We start from the raw sequence: 15,070 nt of genomic DNA on the forward strand, positions 1-15,070 counted from the left end.
CCCATTCCTGAACTTCGCCTCATTTCCTCCTTTCAGAATCCCTTATCCTCTTTTAAGAGAGCTAGGTGGCACAGTGGATAGAGCCCTGGGCTTAGAATCAGAAAGACTCAGCTTCAGACACTTACTAGCTGTCATATGACCCTGGACAAGCCACTTAATCCTGTTATTAATGAGCAGGAGAAGGAAATGCAAACCACTCTAGCATCTTTGCCAAGAAAACCCGTAAGGGGGCAAGAAAAGCTGGACACTACTGAAACGACTGAATAACACCAAAAAGGGTCTTTTAAAATCATCTTCAAGAATTACCTCCCAGATTTCCATCATGTAACCTTTTTTCTCCACATCCTCCCTCCTCTAACAATGCTAGTCTCTCCCATTATCTCATATTTTCTTTATATTTTTTGTCTATATGCGTACATATTGTTTCTGCTGGTCGACTGTAAGCTTCTTGGATGCAGGAACTGTTGTTGCCTGTTTGTTTTTAACCCTTATTGTCTAGCATATTGACTACTTGATTGATAACAAATTAAAAATGGTTTCTTTGCTTTTCAATACATTAAGATACATATAAAATTACTTAAGGAAGTAACTTTCAATAACAGTCATAGTAATGATGGTAACAAGTAACAATAGCTAGAAGTTTAAATGTGTGTTAGGATTTGTAGGTAGATCTTCGTACTTTTAAGTCTGCCCACTGTACCACCTAGCTCCCTTAAATGTTTATTTAAAAGTTAATAGGCCACATTTATTTGTCCTTTTACACTTTAGAACACATATAATGTGTATAAATGTATATATGTAATATATATAGGTAATGTATATAGCTTGACTCCTATTTTATGCACATACAAGATGATTTAAGAGTAGCGCAAATTACATTCATCTGTCTGGATGGAGCCATAAAATTTCTATTGTATTAAGAAAGTTAGTCATGCATAAATTGAAACTAGAAGTAAGCTTGTCCAGAATAATGTATACAGCATTACACAGCGACTTGCGCACAACCTTGACGCAAAACCGTTGCTGCGCACGCGCGCAGTCTGAGACGGGCGGGGCGGGGCTGGAGGAAGTGAGTCGGGAGTCACACTTAGTACAGCGGAAGCTTTTTGAAACATTGGGAGCCACCTGGGGCCAGGTGTCGTTCTGGGCGCTCCCCCCACACACCAGAGGGCGCCCCTGTTAACCAAGTCCCCATCGATTTCCTCTCTAAAACCGGAAGAGAGCCAAGGAAGGCGGGGCTGCCTCCACAGCCCGCCCTTTTCCCCCCATTTCCGGCGGCAGGGCTTCTCTCGTTGCTGTGGCGACGGGGGAAGCGCGCGCCCCGGCCATCCGGCCTCAAGCTGGAGCCAGCTGGAAGCCGGCCGAGGCCCGCTCCGCGGCGGGGAAAGGAGGAGCGCGCACCGAGCGCGCACCGCGGCTTCGTGTACAGGCCGCAGGCCGAGAGGCACGCCATGAAGGAGGGGAAGAGAAAGAGGAAGGGTAGTGGAATCCATCCCGTGACCCGAGGTGCTGTCACGTGACTCCATGGCTGCTGGGAAGAAGACGAGAGAGTAAGGAGAAGAGGCTGCAGGGATAGGAAGTGGCCCCGGTTGCTTTTGCTGCCCAACTATGGGGACTGTCCTGGACATCAAGATCAAAAGAGCCAATAAAGTGTATTACGCCGGGGTAAGTGGGGGCGTGTCCCCTCGGGCCTTTGGGGAGGGGAGGTGTGGGAAGTCACGGTCGGGCTGCAGACCTATGACCGGTTTGGTACCAGAAGAGTGATGGGTTTAACTACTGCGGACCGTCCCTGTCTTGTTTGTGGCAGCGTAGTTGGGATGGGAGTACTGTCTGGATGTTAATTTAGCGAGAAATGGAGAGAATATTGATTGTCAAGTCTCATTGCCAGTTATTTCAGTCGTGTCGACTTGCGACCCCATTTGGGGTTTTCTTTTCCAATGATTTGCCATTTTCCACTACAGTTTATGTTACAGATGAGGAAACAGGGTTAAGTGACTTGCCCAAGGTCACACAGCTGGTAAGTGTCTGAGGGCGGATTTGAACTCAGGAAGATGAGTCTTTGGGACTCCAGGCCTGGCACTCTATCCACTGCGCAACCTAGCGGCATTCTCAAGTATTTTAGGCTGGAGCTGACCAAGAATTCTACAAATTCATACAAATTCATGCTTATGGTTTAGCAGTTTCTGTGTTTGGGGATCAGAAAACTTAATTGGAAACCAGACGGAAGTTTTACCTTGAAAAGCAGAAATACCCATCCGATTAGTTGTAATTTAATGTAGGTTCTTAACACTACTCATAAAGGAAAGTAGTAGTGTCTGTTGTTGAATAACACAATAGAGAAAAATCCAATTATATGCTAAATTCTAAAAAAGTGAAAAATACACTTTTACATGGTGGGAGTGTTTTGATGCTTTCCACTCATTTTATAAAATGTTTCATTTGAAATAGTTGGTCAAGTAGCTAGAAGTTATATTCAGCTACTGATAACTATTGTGTTAACTAAAATTGAAATAGACTACAAGTAATCATTTTAGCCTAAAAACTAATTATTAGATTTTAAAATTGAAGTTGCTGTTTTGCGATGCCCTTACATCTATCTGTGATGTTTCCCGAGGCCTGGACTCTAGTCAAGGACGTAAAGAAAAGTTAACTGACAAGAGAGTAATGAAATGTAACACCAGAATACCATTATCCATAACTCTTTGAGATTGACTGTGTTGCCACCACAGATTTCTGGGTTGTAATATTCATGAAAACAGAAATAAAAGAATTTGTATTAAAATAACACAAAGTTAATTTCCAGTCACTACTATTGGGGTAAAACACTTAACTGAGGAGAGCCCCATAATTTGTCATTTCCAAAAGGTGTTGTGATTTTAGTTATGCTGAGAAATTCATTTTGAATCAGCTGTCTGTGTTTAAAGAGCTACAAAAGCATTTGAAAATGTCTCTTGACTTTGAGAACCTGAAATAACCTAAAACTGTGCCATGGGTGGTATTTCTTAAAAACAATTAGCATTAGGAAATCTCTGCAAAGATACCACAAAATTATGGTGTCCATTGACTTTGCATCATTTAAACTGGCCTAAACTGCTTCTGATTTTTATTATCTATGTGAACTTGGGCAAATCACTTAACCTATGTTGGCCTCAAGTTCCTCATTTGTAAAATGTGAATGTTGGAGTAGATGGACTCTGAGGTCCCTTCCAATTTAAGATCTTATGATTCCATGTACTCATAGAAAGTATCACTGTGCTGACCTGACTCCCATTTGTAGAATTCACTTTATTCTTTTTTTGGGGGGGGGGGCAGGGCAATTGGGGTTAAGTGACTTGCCCAAGGTCACACAGCTAGTACAAGTGTCAAGTGTCTGAGGCCGGATTTGAACTCAGGTCCTCCTGACTCCAGGGCCAGTGCTCTACTCACTGCGCCACCTAGCTGCCCCTGAATTCACTTTATTCTTTCTTTAGACTCATAACCCTAAGCTTCTTTCAAAGCTCACCTCAAATGTCACCTTCTTCATTTGACCTTTTCTAATTCCTCCCAGCTGCTAGTGCCTTCCTCAATTACTTTTTATCTATTTTGTATTTATTTTTCATTTATTTCACACATGCACACATGCACATACTGATCCCCATGGTGCTATTTTCCCAATAGCTTCTTAAGGACAAGGCCTGTTTCACATTTGTCTTTTGTATCTCCGGTACCGAGTGCAATGCCAGGTACATAGTAAGTGTTTAATAAATTGCTTGTTGATTTGTTGATTAATTCAAGGCAATGATAAATGACACAGTCTCTAAGTTGACATCAACTCACAAATTACCTCTTTTTTCTCATCCTCTTGCAGGTAAGATCTGGTATTTTATTTAATCTCTGTCTCCATCTTGTCCATATGAATGGACAGCATGAAAAACTTTGTCATCTTTAAATATAGCATTCTACTTATCCACCATTCTATTTATCCTGTCAGAAGAGAAATGAGGTTGTGTGGCATGATCTATCCTTCATGAAGCTGTGCTGATTTTTAACAATCACTCTTTTCTCAGTGCTCACAAACAATCCTTTCAGTAATATATTGTGAAATTTTTATTTCTGGAATGGAAGTTAAGCTCAGGGGCCTGTAGTTTGTGGATTTGCCCTCCTACATTTTTTGAAAGTTGGAAGAATTTTTGCTTCTTGCTATACCTGTGACATGACCCTCTTGTGTCTTCCAGGATCTTTTATAAATCATTAACACAGTAACTCAGCAGTTACATGTGCCATTTCTTTTAGCATCCTAGGAATTAGTTTGTCCAGATCTGGTGACTGTCTTACCATCACAGAACAAATATAATTATCCCAAGTAATCATTTAGAGAGTCCTTCACAGCAAAGAGACATCTACAATACAGACAAAGCTCAGTGTAAAGCATCAGTTTTCAGGTTGCATTGCTGTCTATAGGGTCTGAATAACTTGAAGAATACATGACGTACACATAAACACATCACTGTTTTATTTCAAAACGAAAGCAAATATGTGTAACAGCAAACATAAAGCAGTTATCAGTAGGCCTTTGAAATAAAAAATATGCTGTTACACATACATAGCTAACAGTAAAACTAAACAGTTAACAAATGAATCCAGCTACAATACAGACATAATACTAGTACTAACATATAATGTCAATACAAAGCAAATAAGCATAAAATGAAAATAAAACAAGCATATTTAAATATGCTTCAGTGAACACAAGGCACATATTAAATAGCTAAACATTAGCCTAATTATCTCACTATATGTGTAACAATTTCACTAAGTTTACCTATGACTTTGTAATTTAGTCTAATTCCTAGTTAGTAAGTCTTCAATCTCCTGTGACCTGCTGACCCATCTGTCCCTATACCTGTTGTTGTTGTTGTGTTTGTCCTTCATTCTAGAACAGGACCATGACATCAGGGAAATGAGGACATGACTAGCAGTTGACTTTGATTTGAGTGAGGGAGGGCTGTGCAAGGTCACCAGCCTCACTTTCTCCTCCAGAGCCCTCTGGGTCCAGTGGCCTGATATTCACCAGGACTGGAGCTGGCCCAAGATGCAGTGGGAGATCCTGACCCTTTCAGACTAAGGTCTTCTCAGGTTCTCACTTTGAGTGAGGTAATGCCCATTCATTGAATAGACCTCTTTAAGAAGTTAATGGAGAGATGGCCCCTTTAATCAAAACTCCAAAAAAAAAAAATCAAACTGGGAGGAGAAGACCCTCAGGGTTCCTATCTGTTCTCCAGATCTTTTGTTTTTCTTAAAAGATATTTTACTTTCTCTTCTATTTTTCATTCTTTATATTTTGTTTAATTATTTCTTGATCTCATAACTTTGCTGGCTTCGCCTTGTCCAATTCTAATTTTCAAGGTGTCATTTTCTTCCTTAAGATTCTGGTTGACTATCTTTTCATAATCTTCTTGTGTTTCTTGGATTTTTTTTTTTAGTTTTTCCTCAATCTCTCTCATTTGATTTTTAAAGTCTTAAGTTCTTTTTGGGCAGGTAACCATTTGACATTACTCTTTGGGGTAGAATAGGGTTTCTTTGCTTCAGTATCCTCCTCTGAAGATGAACCCCAGTCTTCTTTATTCCCATAATAACTTTCTGTGGTTGGATTCTTTCCCCTTTGCCTGTGTATTTTTTTATAGTAATAGCTTAACTTTTGTAATCACCTCTAGTCCTTGGAGTATGGGGGATGGTGCCTTTGGCCTCAGATCTTCAGCTTTCCCCTATAGCCTGGAACCACAGCCAAACCTCCAGCTTCTTGTAAGTGCCCACAGCCAGGGGCTTTCTGCCTCTCTGCTTCTGCACTCAGCGGGTGTGTATTCTTTCCTTCTCTCCAGTGCTGTTTTCCACAGCACAGCTGGGTCTGGCATTGCTTGTTAGCAGAGGTTCCCGCAATCTTCCCTGGCTCAGAAGCCCAGCTCCTCTCACTGTGGTGGAGGGGGGCAGTGTTAAAGTTCCTATAGCTGGGGCCAAGGAAGCCTCCCAACCCAGCTAACCCCAGGGCTTGCTGCTTGTTGTTTAAATAGACCCTAGCCCGAAGGTGTTTACTCTTCACAGGGTCTAAACCTCTTCCTGGGATTTTTCTTCAGATCTTCTAGGATCATCCTTGGAGGACCCCCGTTGTACCCCTATTTTAATTTCTTTTTACCCTGCTTTGTTTGCCCTGAGGTGCTGTTTTATCTCATTTGTGGGGCAAAATCTTGAGAGCTTGAAATTTTCTGACTTATTCCACCATCTTTCCAGAATCCTCTGGAGTCCCTCTTGTTTTTAAAGACACTCAAGCACCGTCTTCTTCATGAAGACTGTTATTCCTTTCAATTGCTAGTGTCCTCCTTCCCAAATTATCTTGCTTTTTTTTTTACAAATACATATTTGTATTGTTTTTATATTCATGTGGTATATATTTGTATGTATGTATATATTTATTGACTCCCCCCATTAGGATAGGGAATTTTTTTATACTTATATCCATAGTGCCTGACACATAGTAGGTACTTAATAACTACTTCTAGATTGAGTTTCTTATAGTACTGTAATATTCCATTACATTCGTGTACCACAATTAGTTTGTCTTTTCCTCAATTGACTAGAATATACTTTGTTTCTAGTTCTTTGCTACTACAAAAAGTGTAGTAGCTACATAGATTCTGTTTTATATGAAATTTTCTTTTTTATCATTGAATTCATTAGGGTATATGCCTAGCATTGAACTCATTGGGTCAAAAGATATGGACAGTATAATTACCCTCATTAAATAATTCCCAGTGCTTTTCAATTGTGTAGAACAATTCATAGCTCTACAAACATTACCTTAGTGTGCCTGTCTTTTCTCAACTCCCCAAACATTGATAATTTGCATCTTTTGTCATCTTTGCCAATTTGCTATGTGTTCAATGAAAACAGAGTTGTTGGAAAGGTAAGATGGCTCTGTGAAAGGAGGGAACTACTGGAACTCTCACAAATTTTGTCATATATCTCTAAAAAAGTGAATCTGAGCAGATTTGAGAGAGTTAGAATCCACTAGAAGACTGAGTGGGGCAGGAGTGCCGGGTGCGTGGAATGGCACTAGACCACACCAGATGGGAGCAGAGGAACCCAGCCAGCCAGCCTGTGTGGGAGAGTGCTGGGCACATGAAACGCAGGAGCAGGAGCAGGCCCAGGGCAGAAGTATTGGCTATGGCGGCTATCCCCAGGCCTCTCAGCCCAGGAGAGGAGTCTGTTGGAGCTATGGGAGACACCAGCACAGAGCCTGTGGCCATGGGAGCAGCTACCCCTGAAGCCTCCAGTCCACAGTCTAAAGGTTTGAAACTCACCTTCTGGAACTTTCAGGAGCCATGATGACCAGGTAAACCAGCTATCATCCTGTCCTTCCTCACCCAGATAATGCTCCCTCGGGAGAAACCCTGAAATAGAGAGGCCAGAAGTGGGGCTTCAGTAGCCTTTTAGCTTGAGAAATTGGGGAGAGAGCCCTCCTTGTGGTGGCAGGAGACTAGTGTAGGAAGAGAGGTGTCCCAGCAGGCCCCACTTCAGCAGAACAGTGGGAGTTCCTGAGCCCCAGGGGGGTGCAGCTAGCAGACATTAACACCAGGACCCCATATGTGCCTTCCCACAGCCAGGGGAAGTGGCAGACACCAGGACAGACAATGGCTGAGACCACCTGTGCTGTAGAGCAGCTCTAGGAGAGGAGGAGACTTCCAGCAACCAGACCACCTCTCCCCAACACCTCACGAAACCAGAGGCCACAGCACACAAAGCCAGTGAGCAGGCATACAGTTCCCAGCGCAAGAAGCTTGGTACAGAGCCCCCTGAGCCCCAGAAGCAGAAATCCACTTTAGATGCCAGGGGAAAAAGAAAAAAGAAAAAACAGACCAGAAAACTGAAGACTATTGATTCCTATTATGGAGACAGGGAAGATCAAAGTACCAATTCAGAAGAGGACAGTTTTGACATTATACCCACATCTGAAACCTCAAAAGGAAAATGCCCAAAAAGCATTTCTGGAAGAACTCAAGGAGGACTTAAACCAAATTAGAGCCATTAAAGAAAAAATGGAAAAAAAATTCACTGATGAGAACAAATCTTTAAAAAGTAAAATTGGCAAAATGGTTAAGGAGGTTCAGAATATAAATGGAGAGAATGTCCCATTGAAAACAAAACAGTTGTTATTAAATATTAAATTATTATTAAATATTAAATATTTGCAACATTCTTTCATGTAGTTGTTAATAGTTTGCAATCCTTTGACCACTTATCTCTTGGGGAATGGCTCTTGTCCTTATATATTTATATTCATTCTTTATGTATCTTGAATGTAAGGAACAAGTTCCTTACCAAGAACTCCACATGGCTGTTAGTGAATTCAGGAAAAAGATTTTTGTTTAACATTCTCTTGCAAGAGAACAGCGATCACATGACTAGCAATCACACTTGTGGTACAAAAAACTTAATCTTTTATCTTCTGTTGGGATACAAATCCCTCCTCTGGTTTCCTGTTGACTGGGTACTTCAGCCTATCTGAAAAAAATGGCTAAACTCCCCCCATGTGGGTCTTCATCCCTGTTTACATTTCCTTATATTTCAGTGCCCGCCCTCCCCATCTACGTTTTCTTTATACTTTTTAGAGCAATCCTAACTCAGGATGTCTGCATCACTCAGATTTATGTTCTCCATAGGATCAGAAAGGAATTTTCTCAATTGGCAAAAGTGTAAGTTGAAGATATAACCCAGGGTATCCATAAGAGAAGTCCCATTATCTAAGATAGGGTCTTGGGTTAATGGGCTGGTATTAAATGGAGCTGGCCTTGCAGGAAAAAGGCATTCTCAGAGAACAAAAGAAATGGAATATCTGCTCTGAATCTCCCCAACTACTCTCTCTACAATGAGTTTACTTCTTGCACTAGTAAGTCATGTATCACATGATTTCTGTGGAAACAAAAATTCAATCATTTCTTACATTGAATATTAGCTCTTTATCAATGGAATTTGGTGTGAAATTTCCAAAAATTTGGAAAAATTTCCCAATTGCTTCCCTTTTGCTTCTAATTGTATTATTTTGCTTGTGAAAAACTTTCTGAATTATGTGGATTCTCTTTTGTGATTATCATCAGTTTTCATAATGATTCTGTGATTCCCATATATCCCCATTTTGATTCCCATTCAGTAATCATCTGTTCTATCATTCAATTTTACAAAATTTCCTTCAGATTTTTAATTTATTTTAATTTTTTAATTTTAGTTTCTTGTGTCTCTTTTGGTTAGACTTATTTAAATCTGGAAAGAGCACATACATATCCTCATACAATTATTATTTTGCTATTTATTTAACCCTCCTATTTCAATTAGATTTTTCTTTAGAAGTTCTTAAGTTAAAAAAATTTTTAATAACTGCATTTCAGTGCTGACAGAGATGTGATAGACTAGAATTCAGAATGAGAAATGATTGATGCAGGAATTTGCTTTGCTTTACTATGCCTCTTTGTTATAACGGTTTTCTTTTTCAATGGTGGGGAATGGGAAATAGAAAAATTAAATTTTAATTAAGAAATTAACAATGGAATTGCTTTTCTTTGTAATAATAATGTATTTCATTAGCACAGTGCTAGGCACATTGTAGCAGTTATGTTTATTGATTGATTTTATACAATTAAAAATATTATTCTGTGATAGGGTCCATAAGCTTTACCACACTTCCAAAGGGGTCTATTATGTAAAACAAAGGTTAAGAATTCCTGTTTTAGGTATTTAAATACTATACCATTTGGTGCATATGCACTTGGTAATGATATTTTATTATTTATGGTTCCTTCAATTATAATGTAGTTTCCCTGCTATGTCTTTTAGCCATATCTAATTTTATTGTTGCCTTGACTGAGATCATGATTGGCACCTGTGCTTTTTTGGATTTGCCTAAGGTGTATGTGACTCTTTATTTTTTTTAAGTGTTCTTTTTGTAAATAACATTGTTGGATTCTGCTTTCTAATCTATTCTGCCACTGTAATAGGACCAGTACTGACAAGGTTTCTCTCGTCTCCAGCATCCTCCAACATTAAGCTAGTTTTCCTTAAAAACAGCAAAGCTGGCCCAGGTACTTTGAAAGTCATATTTTCTATTCAGCTCTGGTCTTTTCACTGAGAAAGCTTGAAAGGCCTCTATTTTATTGAAAATCCATATTTTGCCTTGGAGCTGGGTAGGTGATTCTTGGTTTTAATCCTAGCTCCATTGACCTGTGGAATATCATATTCCAAGCTTTTTGCTCCCTTAATGTAGAAGCTGCTAGATCTTGTGTTATCCTGATTGGGTTTCCACAATACTCAAATTGTTTCTTTCTGGCTGCTTGCAGTATTTTCTCCTTGATCTGGGAGCTCTGGAATTTGGCAACAGTATTCCTAGGAGTTTTCTTTTTGGGATCTTTTTCAGGAGGTGATCTGTGGCTTCTTTCAATTTCTATTTTACCCTCTGGCTCTAGAATATCAGGGAAGTTCTCTTTGATAATTTCTTGGAAGATGATATCTAGGCTCTTTTTTGATCATGGCTTTCAGGTAGTTCAATAATTTTTAAATTATCTCTCCTGGATCTATTCTCCAGGTCAGTGGTTTTTCCAGTGAGATATTTCACATTGTCTTCCATTTTTTCATTCCTTTGGTTCTGTTTTATAATATCTTGATTTCTCATAAAGTCACTAGCTTCCACTTGCTCCAGTTTGATTTTTAAGGTAGTATTTTCTTCAGTGGTCTTTTGGACCTCCTTTTCCATTTGGCTAATTCTGCCTTTCAAGGCATTCTTCTCCTCATTGGCTTTTTGGAGCTCTTTTGCCATTTGATTTAGTCTATTTTTCAAGGTGTTATTTTCTTCAGTTTTTTTGGGGGGGGTCTCCTTTAGCAAGTCATTGACTTGTTCATGGTTTTCTCATATCACTCTCATTTCTCTTCCCAGTTTTTCCTCTACTTCTCTAACTTGCTTTTCCAAATCCTTTTTGAGCTCTTCCATGGCCTGAGACCAGTTTATGTTTTTCTTGGAGGCTTTTGATGTAGGCTCTTTGACTTTGTTGACTTCTTCTGTCTGTATGTTTTGGTCTTCTTTGTCCCCAAAGAAAGATTCCAAAGTCTGAGTCTGAATCTGAGTCCATTTTTGCTTCCTGGCCATGTTCCCAGCCAACTACTTGACGCTTGAGTTTTTCATCAGGGTATGACTGCTTGTAGAGTATAGAGTGCTTTGTCCCAAGCTTGAGGGGCTGTGCTTTTGTTTTCAGAGCTATTTCTACACAGCAAGCTCTGCCACACCAGCGCTCCTCCTCCCCCAAGAACCACTAACCCAGACTGAGACTCAGATCTGAGCAGGCTCTGCACTCCTGCTCTGATCCACCACTTAATTTCTCCCACCAGGTGGCCCTGGGGCCAGAAGCAACTACAGCTGTAGTTCTGTAGCTGCACCATCTCTACTGCCCCTGAGGCAGTGGCTGAACTGCAAACTCCTTTCACTCTCTCCCCTCAGTTTTTTCCCACTAACCTTCTCTGTTGTCTTTGGTGTTAAGAAGTCTGGTAACTGCCACAGGTCACTGATTCAGGGCGCTAGTGCCTGTTCCACCTGGCTCCCGGTCTGGTTGGTCCTGCTGCCGCCCATGCTGGACTCCACTCCGCTCTGCTCCCAGCTCCGTGTGATAGACCTTACCCAGCGACCATGCAGGCTGTCCTGGGCTGGAGCCCTGCTTCCCTCTGCTATTTCGTGGGTTCTGCAGTTCTAGAATTTGTTCAGAGCCATTTTTTTATAGGTGTTTGGAGGGTCCTAGGGGAGAGCTTTAGGCCAGTCCCTGCTTTCCAGCTGCCATCTTGGCTCCCCCCCCCCTGGTTCTTTGGCTTCTGTATCTCCCTTAATGCAGCTTCCTTGATAGTACCCTCTGTCCATGTTGTCATGGCTTCTTGGTCACTTACATGCAAAAAAAATCTTATCTACATAAAGGTCAGGCCTCTCAGATTTGGTAGATATCTCTGAACCATGAGAGTCACCAGACACTCTCTAGCTGCTCCCAGATTTGTTTCCATAAGGAGGTAAGGGGTGCTGATTGTACTGAAGCTAAGTGTTCTTGTATCTTTCCATGCTGTAGCTAAGGTCTTTTTGTTAACTGTTCATTTACATACGAGTGCCTCATTTTGTCCTAACATTGTACCTGAACTATAGGGAGCTGGTGTCAGGCCCCCAGCCCCCACCCTCCTCAGTTTTGCAGATTAATTTATCCCATTGACATTTACTATTACAACTGTAAATAATTTTTCTTCTATCATATTCTGTTATAATGTTTCTGCTTTTTGTATCCCTCTCTCCACCTCTTTTTACAGAGGAAAAAGGTGGTAGGGGAGAAAAGTGAAAACAACATAGTGACTTATTTTCCTCTCTACTTTCATAGCTTTTTTGGTAATATTCAAAGGTTTGCAAAACACTTTATGTTATCTTATTTGATCATTACAATAGCCCTGTGAAGTAGATGCTATTATTAATACCAATTTTACAGATAAGGAAACTGAGGCTGGAAAGTCAAGTGAATTGGTCAGGGTCACACAGTTTATAGGTGTCTTGAGGCAGGATTTAAATTCTTTGTCTTCCTGGTGCCAAGCCTATTGTTCTTTTTGTTTGTTTGTTTTTTTTAATTTAAAAATTCAGTTTTATGTTCATTTCCTAATTTTCTCCCTCCCACACCTGCCTCTCTGTTGAGGAAACAAGAAAAAAGTAAAACACATTCCCATGTATTAGCAAGGTCCCCAAAAAATTGCTTCAGTTTGCACTGAGTCTACCAGCTGTCTATCTGAGGATGGGTGGCATGTTTCATCAGAAGTCCTCAGGAATTGTGATTGATTAGTTTGTTGATCAGAGTTCCTAAGTATTTCAAAGTTGTCTTTACAATATTGTTGTTATTTTATGGATTGTTTTCCTGGTTCTGCTCACTTTACTCTCCATCAGTTCATATGAGTCTTCCTGGATTATAGCACAGCTGTATTCCATTATATTTATATATTACAGCTTGTTTAGCCATTTGACAATTGAAGAACATCCTCACAGTTTCCAATTATTTATCATCATCAAAAGAGCTGCTATAAATGTTTTCATACGTGTGGGACCTTTTCCTCTTTCTTTGACCTATTTTTTTAATGAAAATAGTGGAAATTTATTTCAATGAAAAACTCAAGTTTACAATCATTTAGTGAATGAAAAGTGAACACTTCATTCCTACCTACCTCATGACATTTATGAAAACACCTCTCAGTAAATAAATATCTCTGGACAGATTAAGGGTAAGGCAGACTGGATGATCAGTGACCTCAGCTGTTCACTTCCTTGCATGTGACTCACACAAAATGAGTGAAAATTGCATTGCTAAACAGACTAAACAGTGACTAAATATCATTCTAATCATTCCATGAGCCCAGTGGTACTTAATTTGTACTCACTCAACAGTGGGCAGCATAACCTACTGACAGATGCCAATTGCATTTCTACCTTTCGCTGAAGAGGCTTTGATAGAAGCACTTGTTTAGATTTATATTGTGTATCACAACTATAAAAAATGGTTTTAAGAATTCCATGGAACCACCATTTATAAAGTGCTACTATCAGTATTGTGTTACTTTATTATCCACTAATTGCCTTGTTGGGTCAAAGTATTAGTTTAATAGCTTTTTGAGCTTTGTTCCAAATTGCTTTCCAGAATGGCTGCACCAGTTCACAGCTCCACCAACAAGGTATTAATGCATTTGTTTTCCTATTAACTCCTCCAGCATTTGTCATTCTTTTTTGTCAACTTTGCCAGTGTAATGGGTGTGAGGTGGTACCTTAGAGTCATTTCAATTGGCATTTCTCTAATTATTAATGATTTAGGACTTTTTAAAAAATGATTATTGGTAGTTTGGATTTTTTTTTCTCTGAAAACTGCTTATTCATATACTTTGACCATTTGTCAGTTGGGAACTGGCTCTTTTAAGTTTGACTCATTTTCCTATAAATCTTAGAAATGAGATGCTTATCAGAGAAACTTGTTGCAAAGATTTCCCTCTGCCCCTAATTTTCTGCTTGTCTCCTAGTTTTATCTGCATTGGTTTTGTTTGTGCAAAAACAAAATTTTCATTTTATATAATTAAAATTGTTCAGTTTATCTCCTGTGAATCATCTTATCTCCTCTAATTTGTTTATGATGTCACCCTTCATGTCTAAGTCATGTACCTCTTTGAAGCTTGTCTTGGTATATGGTGTGAAGTGTTTGGTCTATGTCTACTTTCTGCCAGACTGTTTTCCAGCCAAGTCTTTTCTTCCCACTGTGCCACCTAGTTGCTTCATTTGATCATCACTTCCTTTAAAGTTCCTCAATATTTCCACCTTTGAAGGTTTCCCTTGTCTCCTGCATTTGTGTTTCAAATGTAAGAGGAAAGTTATTATTTTTAAATGTTGCAATTCATTATTTATTTTTAGCATTTTTTTCTTTTTAAATTATGAGTTCCAAATACTCTCCTTTTCCCCCACCTCTCCCCCACCCACTGAAAAGGCAGGCAATGTGATATTAATTATACATGTGAAATCATGCAAAACATTCACATGTTATCCATATTTTCTTTAAAGCAAGTAAAATAAAGTGAAAAAATTATACTTCAATTTGTGTTCACCAGTTAGACAACTTTCTGAAGAAAGAGAACTCTCTTTTTTTTTTTATGAGTCCTTTGGAATTTTCTTGGATCATTGTATTGATCAGAGTAGCTAAGTCTTTCACAGTAGATCATCACTGCAACATTGCTGTTACTGTGCATAATGATCCACCAGTTCCTTTTACTTAACTCTGCATCAGTTCATATAGGTCTTTCTATGTATTTCTGAAACCACCCCCTCATCATTTCTTATAACACTCCATCACAATCATATGCCACAACTTGTTCAGCCATCCCCTAACTGATGAGCATCCCTTTGATTTCCCAGTCTTTGCCACCACAAAAAGAGCTGCTATAAATATTTTTGTACACATAGGTCCCTTTACATTTTCTTTGATCATTTTGGGATTTAGATTTAGTAGTG

At 39.5% G+C, this 15,070-nt stretch overlaps 1 protein-coding gene across 1 annotated transcript in view; it reads left to right on the forward strand.

Annotated features, from left to right (window-relative positions):
* Positions 1-1,511: 1,511 nt before the first annotated feature.
* VPS26C (VPS26 endosomal protein sorting factor C) overlaps positions 1,512-15,070 on the forward strand; it is a 68,451-nt gene continuing 54,892 nt past the window's right edge. The window contains exon 1 of the mRNA XM_036747643.1: positions 1,512-1,665. Within this exon, the coding sequence (XP_036603538.1) occupies positions 1,609-1,665 (57 nt within the window). The 5' untranslated portion in view covers positions 1,512-1,608. The remainder of the gene's footprint in view (positions 1,666-15,070) is intronic.

Source organism: Trichosurus vulpecula, chromosome 2, assembly GCF_011100635.1.
Source record: "Trichosurus vulpecula isolate mTriVul1 chromosome 2, mTriVul1.pri, whole genome shotgun sequence".
NCBI classification, from domain to species: Eukaryota; Metazoa; Chordata; class Mammalia; order Diprotodontia; family Phalangeridae; genus Trichosurus; species Trichosurus vulpecula.